The 17,804-nt window shown below is 35.6% G+C and overlaps 1 protein-coding gene and 2 pseudogenes across 7 annotated transcripts in view; 2 read left to right on the top strand and 1 right to left on the bottom strand.

Moving 5' to 3' along the window:
* LOC148627148 (plexin-A4-like) overlaps nt 1-17,804 on the top strand; it is a 219,591-nt gene that overhangs the window by 136,687 nt on the left and 65,100 nt on the right. For all 6 annotated transcript variants that reach the window (XM_088568591.1, XM_088568599.1, XM_088568559.1 and 3 more), the window contains one exon: nt 3,022-3,124. In XM_088568591.1, coding sequence (XP_088424717.1) covers nt 3,022-3,124 — 103 coding nt within the window. The remainder of the gene's footprint in view (nt 1-3,021; nt 3,125-17,804) is intronic.
* Nucleotides 4,538-17,464, bottom strand: LOC148627151 (uncharacterized; annotated as a pseudogene). Its single transcript, XR_015919289.1, has 4 exons — nt 17,423-17,464; nt 16,256-16,583; nt 11,764-15,659; nt 4,538-4,711 (listed from the first exon to the last, which is right to left on the bottom strand). The product of XR_015919289.1 is annotated as an uncharacterized LOC148627151 (transcript).
* On the top strand, nt 9,463-10,035 carry LOC148627152 (uncharacterized; annotated as a pseudogene).

A 17,804-nucleotide genomic window follows, 5' to 3' on the forward strand; every position in this document is an offset into this window, starting at 1 on the left:
TGTTTGAGTTCTTCCTAAAAATAATAAATAAAATGAGGATGTGAGATAGTGGTAAGTGGAGAGTGGTATCATTTTTAACTTTTTAATACCCTCACCCTCCACTTTTAGTGAGGGATATATAATGATAGCAGTGGCTGTCCTTTCTTCCTTCTGTTAGTCAGAAAGGTACCCATCTCTTATCCGTTACTCCTCTTACACTGAGTTGAATATAATGAAATTTTACAGATTCTTTATTACACATTCTAATTTTGCGCTTCCTATTTTAGATTTAATAAAATGCTTTGTAGGGCACAGCTTGATAAAAGGTAGAGGTAGAACTCTGAACAGTTTAGGCGAATATGGACATACCATTCAAACATTCAAGTGTTTGACTCATGATAAGAATATGGCTACAACCAAAGTGTTTATGTTTTGGCCTTTATTCTTAATTAATTCCAGTTAAAACCTGAAATCAATCCCAACCTTCCTTTTGGGGTATAGTACCTTGTAGGTAAACCCCCCCCCCCCCCCCACAAACAAATTTTTTTTTAAGAATCACATTTCTTGTTAGGGCAACTCTTCCTAAAGGACACAAAGTATTTTGATGAATTTTAGGATGGGTATCATAGATAGATGTACATAAAGGAATATAATCAACGTTGGAGGACTCCAAAGCGAGATATCTAAATAAAGCATTTTACATGTCAAAACTTTGTAAGCACAAATCCTCCTCAAGTGCTCAAGGGATTCCAATGAAAATTTATAGGAAATTTGGGTATCATATGTATATGTGCATGAAGGAATATAACTACTGACGGAGGACTCTAAAGGAAGATAACAAAATTAAGTGTTTCATATGATACAACCCTGTTAGCATATCTTCTCCTAAACTTCTCAAGGGATTTTGATGTAATTTTATGGTAAAGTTATGTATCATATGTACCGTAGATCAGCATGAAGAAACATGATAACTGTTGGAAGATCACAAACGGAGATTATCCAAATTGAGTGTTTTACATGGTAAAACATTGTAAGTTCAACTCCTCAACTGCACAAGGGATTTTGTTGTAATTTTATAGGAAAGTTGGTATTATATATAGATGTGCATGAAGGAATATAATTATTGTTGGATGATGCCAAAAGGAGATAATATAACAAGTGCTTTACATTTAAGTCCATTGGAAGTGGGGGAGGAATGAGCGAGTACTTTTTTTCTGAGCTGGTTCAGAGTATTTCTAGTTTCTAACTCCCCCTATTCTGAATTGGCTCTACTCACAATCCAAAATATTAATTGCAATCTTCTTTTTGTGCTATGGCACCTTGTAGTATAATTTATATGAGATCCATCTCAAAGAAATCACTTGATCAATGTAAAAAATAGGAGATATGGTATGATTGCCAATGTGAAAGTCATACACCAAATGCCAAGCAAGGAACAGTTAAACTTCAACAGGTTACCACACATTCTTCATACCAAAAAGCAAGCTGTTAAAGACCCCAAAATAAATGATGTCAAATTAAGCTAATGTCTTTACATCAGGAAAATGTATGTTTTTGGCCCACTTACTGTTCCTTAATTTCTAAATTGCAAAAATTTTCACCCCCCCCCCCCCCCAAAAAAAAAAAAAAAAAAAAATTCCAGTCTGACTATTGTGCTGTAGAATTTTGTGGAACATTACCATAGAAATATATTTTTACTGTAATCATATGATTATTCAATGAAATTTTTGTTTTGATCACTTTTTTGTTCCTAATTCTAAAATGGTTGGGGCCATAACCTCTAAAATCAATACAAATCTTCCTTTTATAGTTTAGATATAGTGAGAATAGGTATGGTGTATATGTCAAAGGGACAATAACCCCCATCGGGATAAAAATGTCCGCCTAAGGCCACCATTTGGTTGCAATTAGTGACAAGGAAATCCTCATACCACAGGGCAGGCTGTAGCTGGCCTCAAAACATCATTATACACAGGTACAGTGAACAAGTTGCCCAAAGTAACATAAAAAATTAACTAAAGGTGAAAACAAGACAAGACATACAGAGGCCAGAAATTCCTGACTTGGGACAAGCACAAAAATTACAGTGGTGTTGAATCTCTTTGATGTGATTACAACCCTCCCCCTTTAAAATCTGGTGACTGTGGAAAATACAATACACAATTGAGCACACCTAAAAATCAGTTCTGAAAGGTGTGGTTCCCTTGTTACAATGGAAATAAAGAAACTGAATATAAATAACACAGATGTACAAGCTGAGGGATTACTAGAAATTAATTGACATGTCAGCTCCAGACTAGTTTAAGCATACTTAAAGTTATGTCCCTATCGTATGTAATATCAAAACCCAATTCAACCAAATGGTTGGAAATCACAGTACATCATAGGTCATACAATAAGGACACAAACCTTGTTATAAAATTTTATAAAGATCAACGCACTAATGTTCAAGTTATCACAGAAAGTCTACTGAGGATGACCACGGTGAAGACAGCATCATACCATTATACAACTGCAAAATAAAAACGAATCAATTTGGAGGTTTCACATTAGCAAAACATGGATTTTCCAGTTTCATTGTTTTTACTTTTACAAAGTTATGCTCCCACTCATTGATTATGTTGTATATTAGAATCACCTTATATATTCTGTACATTTGTCACGATTATCGCAATTCCGGTGGATAGATTGATATGATAGCTGTCTGAAATCAACTTCTTGTTTCATGGAACTTTTCCATTTTTGTTGTTCTGTATTGATAAAATAAGGCCACCAGATTTTTAATTTTCCCAGGTGAACCTTTCTCTGGCTCTTAAATGCTCAAAGTTAAAATTATCATATCATTGTCATATGTTGAAGATTCGATCCAGATGATGTCCAAAATATTCACTTTTCTTAAGGTTTCATTATAGTTGACAGACTGATTGTTTTTACTACTATTTTAGTTTTTTAAAACATGTTTTTCCAGTTATTGAGTAAAAATCATCATTTCTTTATTGTGTAGTATATGCTTTAACTACCAGTATTTATATTATATTCCAGGATAACCTGTGTGACTGGAAAACACCCCTCTTCCGGAAGGCAGGGTGTTATTGTTGTGGTAAATGATGTTGCAGGTGAAAAAGATAAACTATTCACTTATGTTGTAAGTACAATGTTAGGACAGAAATTTTATAATAATATATAACTTATTATATAAAATTATATATATTTTTATACGACTGCCAAAAAAAAAAAATGCGGTCATACAATACTATGGCTCAGGCAGTATGTTGTCTGTGTCATGGTCGTCATCTGTAGACTCCAAGTTTTCCTGAGATAACTTGAACACTAAATGGATTATATTTATATTATTCCCCCCCTCTTGAAAAGTCGGACATGTATAGTGACGGGAGTGTCAGTGTGTCATTCCGTCTCAGATTTTGTATTTATGGATTAAGCATGATGACTTGTACCATGTCTCCCTTTTCTACCTTTTTAGGTCATCTACTTCATGTTTTCTGAGCGACTTATATTTTTCACTTGTGCAGTATTATTTCTGAGCACTCATAGGAAATCAAAGTACTGAGGCACTAAAGTCAAGGAAGACCTCAATGCATCAAAAAATATTCATGTAACTAAATTGTAAGCTAAATAAACCGATCAAAACTTAGTCCTTTTAATGAATAACCATTTGTTTTAATGCAGTGTATATTTATACAGTCTCATTTATCAATATATGTTTTTGGATCTTCTTTTGTATTATTGCTTTTGGTATTCCTGGCTGTACACATATGTTGATTTCCTAAAATTTCCTAAATTAGCATTTTTTACTAAATATGAATTCCACTGAGGATCACTATCAATATTCGATGAATTTTCAAAGTAAGAATGGACCCACATCTTGAAATTTCGGATTGGAGATATATGAAGTAGAAATGAATCCTGCAGATTGGAGGAAGTTGAACAAAGGCCCAGTGTTGAGATGTGAGCAAAAAACATTTCCTTCTTGTGCTCACTTTGATGTTGAATTTTTTTGTAATAAATTAAAACTAAAATTTGTCCTTGTCATTGTTGCTTAGATTAGGCTTTGGTATGTACAATAAATAATTGCCTTTCTCTAGGAATTTTTCAGTTCAAACAAGGATAAAAACTCTTGTTGTGAAAGTTACTATGCAGTTTAAAGATCATTAAGCTAAAAACAACTTTGTAGCTCATAGATTTGAGCAATTTAAGATTCCAATTAAGTTGGAAAGTCAATGGTATGTGGTGAATACAGGGAATTTGATGTTTTAATCACACATGCACTTGGAGTATAAATCTATCATTTTTTTCTCTCCAAAACAAGAAAGTTAGTAGTGAACCCATACCCCATGAGTACCACTTTTTTATGATGAATCACTATATGCTGATTTTTTTTTTAAACCTGTCTGCCTTCAATAATGTATGTGCATTTCTTTCATTTTTGTCTGCATGATTGTTTCACAAATATGTATAAGATTACAATTCAAGTAACTCTTATGTTTTGCAAATATATAAGTGCTAAGAAATCAGGCTTCATGTTTTTTATAGTTTTTTTTATTAAGAGATGTTGCCATATACATTTACAGCTGCTTCATGCTACACATACATGTACCAGACTTGAGAATCATGAACTTTTTTTCATGCTTAAATAATGTCCCAACACAGAAATAGTCTGTTTTACTTTTGCTTTCTTCTCACTTCATCTAGTGAAACTTCTAAGTGATAACCACTGAAAAGAAATCAAGAAAAAAACCATAACAGTGTCTGATATATGCAAAATGTTACAATGTAAATTCATGAAAATAGATATGCATTTTAACCATATAATATGGAGAAACATTCTCTTATTGAGAAATGTTGTTACATGTACATATAATTTTGTGCAAATCATTCATAAATTCTGGCAAAAATAAAGGTTGGGTGGTTATAACAGTATCAGGTTTTTACTGGTTTTTAAACCACCTGGTCAATATTCACACAGTGATCAATACTGGTTGATTGAAAATATGCAAACAATATTTCTGTCACTATTCATAGTTTTTGTCCTACATTAAAAATGGTAATATAGTATATATCTACTATATTTCAGTGTTCTTGGGTTTTATTCTTTTTACATCTCTATCAGCTGTATTAATTAAGAAAAAAATAACATTTCTTTCTCTAAAATATTTCAAATTTATCTGAAATAACATAACAAAAATGTGCAGTATATTTCATGAGCACATCTTTGTTTCAATAACTATTATTAACAGGTAACATAAGTAAGAGTAGAACAGGTTACTTTTCACCTGTCATTGTTAAAACAGCATCCCCTCATAACCAGATAGATCATAAAAAGTGGTTTGAAGTGATGAGTTTAAAACAATAATTTAAATTCATTTCATTAACCAGACAAAAACCTACTAAATACAGAACATGGAAAGCTTGCTAAGGATATTGCTTTAAGGCTTCTTCCATGTATGAGTTTAGCTACCTGCTGATTTATAATGATGTATGGACCAAATTTCAAAATCTCTGGATCAATACCGGAATGTTGATTTATCTATGAGCAATTAATGTCACATTGTAAAGTAGAAAACAAATTAGGTACTTGTGTTACTATATTACAAAAATCATAATTTCATGTATGAAATCTTTAATTGATACTGTACTGCATATGCCAGTAACCATAGTTAGAGTACATGCACATGTATTTTTGTAGTTTTCAGGGTCAATTTCTTGTTCACAGACATACAAATGTAAACTGCAAATATTGCTAAGAAATATGACTACAGGAAATTTAATTAATTAAATTAGATATTATACTTGTCATAGGATCTAATCTATCTATTTTGATAATGGTGACCTTTTGTTTTTACATAAGTAAGGTCATTAAAAGGACTAGCCAATGAAATTTAAGGAAATTAATGAGTATCAGTTTCAGTAAAGTATGCCAGAGTTCAACAAGTTAATTTAGTTATTGTTTTTAACGAAATCGATACTTCGTTATTATTACTATTTATCAAACATCGTGCTTAATATATAGAACTACAAGTGAAATTGTTCTGAACTACTGTGACAGTGTTTTACTTAATGCATGATGCCGCTGGATTCTGTTACAATTAACTTTTGTCAGTGGACTCGTGAAATAACCAAAATCGCCATTATGGAAAAGCGTCTTGCGTAATTTTTTTTTTCTGTTCGTCTAGCTTGTGCTAGTTCTATGTACTCATTGTTCGAGTAATTCGTATTCATGCAGGATAGGAATAATTAGTGACTCTTTAGTGTTCGGCAGTTTCCGAATTATATTTGCCACTAATTGAAAAGTCACCATGAGTCCGTTACGGAGGAAATCGGGTCAGGTGTAAGATCCCGAATTACCAGAAAACTTGACTTTAGATAGATTGAGGAAAGAACTGAGAGAACGTAATGTTTGTTTCCTTCTAATGCTCGCCGTATGGCTTCGGTTAAATTATTGAGGGAGAAAAATAGAGACATTCTATTAAGAGAGGACGCCACTTCATCCCCAATTGTCTTATTAGGAAGTGCGCGATCCCAGAATTCCATAGGAAACATCAACAACAATGGCCGCGTCCAGTCGGATTCCGAAAAAACTCTCACAGACATTGTTTCGCGCTTGACAAGCACTGTTCAATTCTTACAACAAAACAAATAAAGTAAATAGTGTCTCGAATGGCAATTCAGCCCCTGTGCCCCCAGTTTTGAACATTAATCAAAATCCCATGATGAACAATATAACAAACCCTGTCCAAGATCTGCCCACTTTCAATCTGGATATGGCTTACTCAGCATTAAGTACTTCTTCATCAAGAGTGTCTGCAGCAGTAGGGAGTGAAGAACAAGGTAGAAATGGTGCAATAGTGCGTACTGCAAGAGGGTATTCTGCGGAATCCCTGCCATTTGTGGAATCCCCGGAGACGTCAGGAGTTAGACCTATATGAGCGGGATGTTGTAGATATGGCGATAAGATACCCTGGACAAGGCTTCTATGAATATCACTAAAAATTCTTTGCAGATGCAGCAGCTCATCTGAGAATTAACAATATTGTTATTGACTGGTCCATTAGAAATAACACTCTCTTTTGTAATATTTTTGCAAATGCAAGACCAAATACATGTGCCTCGTGTGGAAGCACATTTCATTCCACGGGTTTTTGCTACCATAGTTTGAATCTTGGAAAAAAATAAGTCCCCAAAGGTCGATGACTTAGATCTATATGGTCAGATAGAGTTGTATTTATGGGAAAAGAGATATGTAACAACTTTAACGGAAATAAAGGATGCTTGTCAGTTCGGTGTCGAAACCTACATGTCTGCCTAGTCTGCAAAGGCGAACATTCCAGAATTAACTGCCCTTCAAAAAAAAAAAAACGATCGTGCTGGGTCTAAAAAAAGTGAGACCCAGCACGATCAATGAGGAAGTAGGCCACGAACATGTATTAACAGGACATAAAGTTCAGTCAGGTGTGAACACTCCCATAAACATTGACCTCTTGGAGAAGGAACTTATATGGCACCCTGACAATGATTTTAAGACTTATCTTAGTTCGAGTCTGCGCAAAGGTTTTGATTCTGGATTGTCTCTACTTCCTACTAAGTCGCTAGAGTGTAAAAATCTCAGGTCTGCTATGCTGAATAAGCAAGCAGTATCTGGTTTAATTAATACCGAGTTAAGTAGAGGATATTTAGCTGGACCATTTTCTTCTATTCCGTTTACAACATTTCGGGTAAATCCTATAGGTTTAGTGGAAAGTAAATACAGCAAAGAACAACGTTTAATAGTTGATCTGTCAGCTCCTCACGATGATATTGACAACCCGTCTGAATGATTTAATATGTAAGGAAAATTTTTCACTCAACTATGTCAAGCTGGATGATGCTATTAGAATTATTAAGAATATTGGTGTAGGGGCGTTGCTTGTAAAAACTGATATCACAGATGCCTTCAAAATTATTCCGTTAGCACCCGATATGTGGCCGTATCATTGCATTAAATGGGAGGGAAGCTATTATTATTTCAATCGTTTAGTTTTTGGGAGTCATTCTAGCCCCAAAATATTTGATACCTTGTTGTCAGCTTATTTATCGGATTGCCGAGAACAATTATAACATTGATAATATCTTACACTTATTAGATGAATTCTTAGTGATTGTACCTCCATCGAGTGATTATAACTCCATCGAGTGATTATACCTCCATCCAGTGATGCTAATGCGATCATGACTACTTTTTTAAGGATATTTTATTCTCTGGGAATATCTCTATCAGAGAAGAAAACGGAGGGTCCAGTAACCGCTTTAGAGTATCTCAGGATTATCTTAGATTCTGTGCGCATGGAAGCTCGCTTACCAAAAGAAAAAAATCTACGCATTACAGAAATGGTTAAAAGTTTCAGTCAAAAGAGTTCATGCACGAAACGGGAGTTGTTGAGTCTCCTCGGCCATTTAATTTCGCATGTAGAGTTATTCACCCAGGGCGATCGTTTGTCTCGTGCCTTATTAAGTTATCTACAACAGTGTCAAAATTATCACATCATATTCATCTCAATAGTGCTTGTAAATCAGATCTTAGAATGTGGTCTATTTTCTTAAAGGAATGGAATGGTGTTTCTTTCTTTCTCAACGACTACTTGACCCAAGCAGCAGATATAGAATTGTTCACTGATTCTACAGATACATCTTTCGCGGGTTATTTTAAGAACAAGTGGTTTCAAAGTTACTTTCCGTCATCTGTTTTGAGGGAAGAACAAACTTCCATGACTTTTTTCGAGCTGTACCCTATCGTAATGGCATGTGTGCTGTGGGGCCATAATTGGAGTCGATTACGCATTATGATTCATTGTGATAATATGTCCACGGTGGATATCATCAGAAAAATGGGGATCTTAAGTGCTCAGTATTATGAAACTCGTACGTAAACTAACATTCCATTCAGCAAAACACAACTACATCATTCATGCTAAGCATATTCCAGGCGATAATAACAATATACCTGATTCTCTTTCTCGATTCCAGATGGACAGGTTCAGGAAATTGGCTCCCAAAGCAGATTCGAATCCGATACCATGCCTACCTCCGCAATGTATCATGATGGATTAACAGCACAAGTAGACGAACTCTGCGACTCTTCGATCAGTAAAAGTACACGTCAAGTATACAAAACTGGTTTATCTTGTTTTAATCGTTTTCTAGCTTTGAATCGCTTAGTTGATAGTTGTCAGTTTTCAGAATCTGAGGTGATCTATCCTAAAGTTTCAGAAGATCATTTCGTGTATTTTGTAGCTCACTGTAAACGGGTTTTAAATTTGAAACATGACACTATTCAGTTGTATTTAGCGGGCATTCGCTATCATTATCTGCGGCATACACATTGTGATCCATTAAGAGATTGTTCTCAATTGCCCTATATTTTAAAAGGTGTTAAGAAATTACAAAACAATCAGGGTAGTACAAGAATGTCGATAACAGTGGATGTTTTAAAACAGATTTGTTAGTTATTATCATCTGGTTTTATTCCCTTTTCTTGATTCTATGTTAAAATGTGCTTGTAAATTAGCCTTTTTCGGCTTCCTTCGATGTGAGGAGTTCACACATAATAGTACAGGTAAAACACACACACTGTTATTGATGGGGGATGTCCAAATTGATACAACGGGTGAACAGTTTTCTTTATTTCTTTTTTGAGAATAGTAAGTTTAAACCGGTTCAAGAAATGATTCAATATTTGCGCCTTCGCTATGAAAGTGGTGCAGATTCGTCATCCCCTTTATTTGTTAACGACGAGTACGACTTAGTCCCCCTCTCTCGCAATGTTTTTATAGAACATTTAAAAGCGTTATTAAGTCGTTTAGGATATGATGACAAATTATATTCAGGACACTCATTTAGAATAGGGGCTGCAACTTCGGCTGCAGCAGCAGGTGTAGAGGACCATATCATTAAATCGCTAGGTTGATGGACCTCAGATTGTTACATGAGATATATAAGAATAGATAATAAGATATTAGAAATGGCACAGAACGATATGTGTTCATGTGGACAGATTTAACTCAATCCATGTACTTTATACAGTTACCAGAGGTGTTTAACATGTTAATAATCTGGTTTGTTTTTAATTGATGTTGTTTTATTGTGTTTTGGTTTTTGATTGATCTCGTTTTTATTATTTGCATTTCTAATTAAGGGCATTTAATTACTCTTCATGTTGTATACTTCTAGGGGGCTTCACTCATACATTGGGTATGTATTCATTCATTTGGCCTGTATAATTTCAGGAAATTATTTTCCCCCAATTCAGGTATACATCATACTAATATTTCGTTATAATTGTTTATCGATTTGGTTTTTTGCATAACTAGGAATACGATATGAGTTAAGTGTAATATAAGGTTTTGGAGTAAGAGCCAGAACTGTGACTGCCTTTATCACAATAGGCTGGAATCTTCCGCCTCAGGCTGGATTCTGCCGCCTGTGTTCAGTATGTCGTATATAATTAAATCAGTCTCTAGGCTGGAGTCTACCGCCTACAATCAATTTCAAATTCATATCATCGGGCCGGTTTCTACTGCCCATAGCGCTGCAAGGCTGGATTCTGCCGCCTAAAATTTAGACACTATATTAGGGTTTTAAGTCAGATCCTTTTCAGGCTGGATTCTGCCGCCTGTGTTCAGTATGTCGTAAATAATTAAATCAGTCTCTAGGCTGGAGTCTACCGCCTACAATCAATTTAAATTCATATCATTGGGCCGGTTTCTACCGCCCATAGCGCTGCAAGGCTGGATTCTGCCGTCTAAAAGTTAGACACCATATTAGGGTTTTAAGTCAGATCCTTTCTTTCATACTTTCCACTTTAGCTTGTCAGGATCGTCCACAAGCCTATAGTAAATATGTTTTGTTGTTCAATAGTTAGGTATAGTTCAATGATAATAGTAGGACTATACATGTAATTGTCATAGTCCATGGTGTAGTATGAGTAGCCCCCCAAGAAGCCAAATTAAGTTTGATTCAGCAAGGTATTTAGCAAGTTATGTAATGTACAGTAATTGTACATACAAAGTATGTACACACATGCAGTATCAACAGGAGACTTCTATATCAACTCAAGAGCCATATGTGTCTAGGGGTGTGATATACAGTGTGCAATATAGGTCTAGGGTTGTGATATACAGTATGAGATATGTCTAGGAGTGTGATATACAGTATGAGATATGTCTAGGAGTGATATATGGTATGTGATACAGGTCTAGGGGTATGATACAGGGTATGCGATATAGGTCTATAGGCGTGATATAGGGTATGCGATAAAGGTCTATGGTTGGTGTGAAAGTTTGGATTTTAGGAACATGTACATGTACAAGTGTATGTGTAATGTCGTGGCTCATGTGTCCACTAGCGTCCCAATGATCACTGGATACCACTCCTTTTTGATAGTTCAAGATTACCTACTGAATGTGATGAATATGCCACATGACCTCCTTTCATCCTTGCTATTGAAACTGAGACATTGTTTATGTGTCTACTTTGAAATCATAATAATTTAACAGTTCTGATTGTTTTCTGTTTTAAACACTTCTTTGTTTACTACATGTGTGTTTACCATTTTATATTATTTATGTACATGTACATGTATTAATTAACATATATGTACACAGTGCTTGCATTTTATGTACATAAATTCCAGGGATCAAGTTAATCACACATGAAATTTTCCAATAAAAAGGATGGGTGCCAACCCCATGCACCCCCCCCCCCCCCGGATCCGACACTGTAATCTATACTTACTACACAAAAAGTGTACATTGCAGCTCCGAAAATCCATCATTAGAAGCTCCTGACATCGTCATTAAAAGAGCCAGATTGGCAGAAATAAATTGGCCATTCTCGATTGAGCTTTTCTCCCTGCGAATATTCGGGTCAATTTGACAAAATAGTCCAGTTCTCTGCATCAAAACTTAAATAGTTAATATCATATAATCATTGAAATCTTGCAGTCCTACACATATTATATAGCCCATGTTGTACGTAAACATCACATATTTGACATGGAGTATGATCGGCGGCGGAGCAGTATCTTAATGCAAACTTTGCAAGGAGAATAACCCGCGGAGTGTTATTTTTGTAGTTATATGTTGAAATGTTTACACTGGTTATGTAATTTGGTTGCCGACGATCTCTAAGTCAAGTTCAGTCTATAAATAGACTTCCTTGACAAAAATGCTTAGATATTTGGTAATATAGTGATTAGATCAGCTTTTAAGATATTTTTATATACAGATTACAGCCTTGCATTACCTATCATTTAATTGATTATAAATTTCTGTTATTAGCAAGAAACCACGAAGCCACTTAGGAAATTCACTCAACCTTAAACATTTCAAAGCTTACATATTCACAGCACTTTTGAATATAACAAGAATGGATTTTGATAATATGTTAAAGAAACAATGACACAACTATCGTAAAAAATATCAGAATTTCATTGACACTTTTATCCCCCCCAATTTTTTTTTGTTTTTTTGTTTTTGTTTTTGTCTTTATTCTGTACCTAGAAATTAAGATTTCTGTGGTTACTTCTTTTCTCAATAATTAATCTCATTGTACTGGGTGCAATTATTTATTGCAAGAACACATGATTAACATAATCACATAAACATAGCACAATAGGCAGGCTTAAACTAATAAAGTATGAACACCCCAGACCTAAGGAGTGATGTGGAAATAAAGTAAATTGATAAGAAGAGGGGTAAAAAAATATAATAAATGTACATTTCAAAGTTGCTAATGATGAGACCAATAGTAAAGGACTCAATAGGTCTTCTATGCAAGTACAGTTGTACAGTAATACAAAACTAATTGCTAGGGAGTTTCTGCCCAAACTTACGCATGATAACAATTTTAGTGTTCAAGGAGGGCTCAGTGTATCTAAGTTAAGCCTCGCTTTTCCACATACAGATGTCCTGAATTGCTTCACCGGGTGAACCAGCCTGGAACGCCGATGTAGCGCCTCCTCTACGAAAAGAATGTCCTGTCAACAGAGGCTTATATCCTGACTTCAATAAAATAGAATTCACATGATCAAGAAATTTGTTGTAAGATAATGCTTTCACAACACTTTCACAAAATTAGGGTGATTGTCCATTAGATCCTAACATAACATGCAAGCTAAGTAAACGGAAAATGGCTGAGGCTGGGCAGAGAGGGTGTCCTTGAATCAATGGCATTACGACGCGTAAACTTTTCTCATGAAACTGGTTGGTCTTTGTGTAGTCAAAGAGTAATAAAGGGAACCAAGGTTATAGCGGTAATCAAAAGAATGTAATCCAGGGACAAAGACCAGACATGGAAAACAGAAACACACAACAATGAACATAAAGTAACTAAAATCATACATACAAAGTAACAAAAGTAAATGAGCAACTCGGACTCCACTAAAAACTGGGAGCATGGACCAGGTGCACCGGTAGGGTAAGCGTAACATGATAATGTAATCTATATCATGACACATAATTTGACAAATACGCAAAACCAGAACATTTGGGTCGTGAATAAGAAAATTTCCAGGTCTTAACATACCATAAAAGCCTATCAAACAAGCGCACCAAACTGATAGATCAAAGAGTCTAAAAAGATTTAACTGCTTCTTTATATCAAGTAGCATATCAGGAGTCAATAAAGTAGCACTGGTTTGTGCATCTCCTAAGGCGCGTTTTACTCCCTGTAGTACATTCTGAACATGCCACTGGTCCTACACCGGATCTGCCATACCACATGATTTGTGTAAATGCTTAACAATAACTAGTTTTCAATAGTCCTATTAGCAAAACCTTTAACTTTGGCAAGAAAAGCAATGTATCTAAAGATACCGTCCTGGGACATAGGTACCGGAGCCAACACATTCTGTTTGCAAAAAGCCATATAACACTTTAACTGTGACTTATAAACACGTTTTGTACTCTCTGCCCATCCCTGCCTTCTGAACTTATCCACAGCCTTTTCGAGGGTGTTTGGACCTGTACCACCATCTACAATGTACAAATTTATATGACATATAACATAACAAATCAAAAATACAAAAGCTATCACTAACACATTGTAAACTCATAGGTAATAACTCTTAGACTTTACTCAAGTTTGTTTTCCTGGTGGAGCTTTGAAATGCTGTCCGCCAGGACGTTCCTCTTACCCAGAATAAAAATGGCAGTAATAGAAAAGTTATGATATGCTTGAACGAAGAATAGAAGTCTCAGATTTGTCATAACAATCGGATTTTTACTTGACATCTTATTGATTGTGCTTTTAGCTGTCATGTTGTCAGTGTACATTATTACTCTTTTATTTTGCAAGATAATTGACCATCTAGAAATTGCCAACACCGTAATAATTTTTTTTTACAGTCAATATGCAGGGATAGATATCTGACATATCAATATTCCAATTGATGTACAAATGGTCTCCAGAAAAATAAACACCACCCCCTTCCGTACTAGCGTCACACTGAATGTTTATAATGGGCTTATCATCCAGGATTTTTTTTACCAGTAAATTGTTTCATGAAAATCAACCACCATTTCAGATTAGCAAAAATATTGTCAATCAATAAGATCTTGTACGAATGCGCTGTTAAAGAGTTTTTTAAATCAATGATGCGCCTAAGGAAGGGTCGGTCCCCTTGAATAACTTGTGATGCCCAATTCAAACTTCCAATTAAGGATTCTAGCTGTCTCTTAGTAGTACGGCACTTCTTGTTGAAAGTTTCTAGTAATGACTGAAAGTCCTCCAGCTTATCTTGTGGCAATGACAGAGACATGTCAGTAGTATCAATCAAAACACCAAGAAATACTAGTTTTTGTGATGGTCCTTCAATTTTACTGTAATTAATATGAAAGCCTAACAATCTTAATACGCCCAATAATTTATCAAGTGCACTTTTACATTTTTCATAAGAACTCTCAATGATATGAAAATCATCCAAATATGCTATCAGTAAAATTTTGTAATTTCATAATTCTACAGTACAGAGCTAGATAAAGACTGAAATATGCTTGGAGATTTGGCGGCCCCAAAAGGTAGTTTTGTATCGAAAAAATAAGTAGATTCTGAATCTCCCTCGCATTTCCAATGAAGGCCTGTAAGCTTGTAATTAGATTCATGAATCTTGACACTGCGATAACCATTCTTTAATGTACTTTGCACAGAAAAGAATTAGGTTGAATGAGCTTGCAGGCATGACATAAATCCATGTAGGAGCATGATTTTTCTTCCACAAACCTATTAATGCACGATTTTGTAGGCATACTAAGTGCGTCATGAATCAGACGAATCAAATTATTCCCCTTTGGGACACTGCCAAATGCATTTGTAATCAGCGGTTTCACTTTTGTAACAATATAATTGCCATTCACAATCTCACATTTTATTGCTGTTTCAACTAACATTTTGTTTGAAATTGCTGAAGGATAATTTTCACAAAAAAAACCCGATATTTTCCGAATCCGGGAATTGACCAACTATTGAAAGCCCATCTATGATAAATTGAAATTCAGGATCATCACATGGTAGCAATGATTCCCAAGCGTGTAAATTAAGACAGTAGGTTGGCTTGGTTTGAATCGCTTTAACAAACGCTATTTGGTTGAATTTTGCATGATGGGGTTCTCCTTTTTTGAATGCTCTATCGCCTTATGATCCCTTGAGTAGCAAATTGCGCAATGATGAGCCATCCTACAACGTGTAAAATCACATGCTCCTGAGTTGAATTTGCGGTACATTTCACGACCATCCAGCATGAATGGGCCACACCTTTTATTCTGTTGTTTGGCAGACGAACTTTCCTTGTTTGGGAACTTAGACAGAATTCAACGTACGCACCGTGAGGCTAATCGGTTTCGGAACTAGATGAAAATCACGAAGATCTTTCTGGCATTTGCCCCACTTAAAGCCCTCTCTCGCCTGTGAATCACGATACTCCTAGTCATACAACAAGATGCTGTGCTAAACGTGAATTGAAGCTAAGCGGAAGATACTCTGTGTATATGTGTTGTAACCTGCAATTTTTTTTTGGGTCCAACTCTAGGTCTTTCATAATTCCTAAACTAGCATACCCCCAATGTTCCATTGTCACTTGGCTTAACGGAGTCTTTTTTTTTATCGAATTGTAATTTAGCCCCATGACCGACGTCTACCATGTATCCATCATCGATGGCATCAACAGAGTTTAGGAACAAAAAATTGACAATGTGTTTTTGCTTTTGTATTAGTTCTGGCATTAATGTACCTGTTACTGTGTTCTGCTGGACAGAAGTGGGTCCTGACCTCATGGGCTGAAGTTCCGCTGCTAGGGCACTAGCCAGGTCCGCCTGGCATTTATCCATCTTTGCTTTAGTCAATTGAAGTTCAAGATTGTTACACTTGGCCTTCAGTGAGAGGATTTCAGCTTCAAGTTGGTCTTGGGTCATTTTTAGCCTTGATGGCGTATCAGATCTAACTTTGGATGAACTCTTAGGTCTCACTGGGTTTGGGCATGACTTGGAGATTGGAATTGAAGGCGTTAAGCGCCCAACACTGTTCTCACCTCCGTGGAGGTCCTTACTATCATCTGCATGCTATGGTTGTCAACCGCATAACATGAAAGGGTTCAAGTCTGAGTCGCCATAGTCCCCTTTTAATGCCCTCAGTACATCGGTGCCCTTGTTTGGGCGAAGTTCCAATGTCATTTTCTACACGTATGAGTCACAAAATCATGCTTTTTAAAGGAGTTTTGCAAAGCTAAGCAGAAGGCCTGACCGTAGCCATAATGGAAATACTAATCGTAAATACAACACAGAGCGGACATGACAAAGATCCGTTAACATGAATTTACAAAAATTCTACTATATGGTCATTTTTGGAGGAGTGGGGGTATAGATTTGGTGAGCATTGCATACAGTTTTTCTAATTAAATTTTATAACAAGATTCTTTACCAAAAAAAGGAAGGTTGCAAGTGCATTAATTTTGGGGCTTCAACAGTTTTAGAATAAAGGGTAAAAAGGGGCCAAATCCAAGTGCTATGGGATTGATTTTTAGGTTAAGCCTGAAATAGTCCAGAAATAAGTAATAGGGAATGCATTGCTTTGAAATTGTACCACAAGGTACCACATCCTCAAAGGAAGGTTGGGATGGATTTTGAAGGTTTTGACTGGTACCATTAGGAAAAAGGGGCCAAAAGGACTCCACGGTGATTCTTGACAAATTCTTATACTGTGAAATTGTACCACAAGGTACCATACTTCCAAAGGAAAGTTGGGATGGATTTTAGAGGTTTTGACTGGAACCATTTAGGAAAAAAGGACCAAAATGTTTCCACGGTGATTCTTGACAAATTCTTATCCTGTGTCATTTAAATGTCTTATCTTAATAAAATGTCAAAGCTGTTTCAAGCTTGGATGGTGTGCCCATACTTGCCTCAACCTCTGCAGCTGTATCAAGCTGTATCATACAAAGCATTTTATTTAAAATTTTCAATCATATGATATCTTACATTATTTAAGACATTTGATATTCTTAGTGTACAGATCTTTTTGCAGTAGGTTCCATACCACAAAAAGAAGGCTTGGATAGATGTTCGGGGTTGTGACTTGAACTTAAAGGAATTAGGGCCAAAAAGAGACCAGAAACGAGTATTTTCATGATGTTTGGGCTGTATCATTTTAAAAGTGTACAAGTTGCTTGGATAATAAGGGCCATAAGGTGTAAAATTTCATTTGTGACAAATTCTTATTCTGTCAATTACAATTTCAACTGGATTGGAATTGTTTCACAAATTTAAGTGCCATGGTTTGGGATT

This window comes from Perna viridis, chromosome 1 (genome assembly GCF_037379345.1).
Source record: "Perna viridis isolate PV_CMFRI_1.1 ecotype Kerala chromosome 1, ASM3737934v1, whole genome shotgun sequence".
Lineage (NCBI taxonomy): Eukaryota > Metazoa > Mollusca > Bivalvia > Mytilida > Mytilidae > Perna > Perna viridis.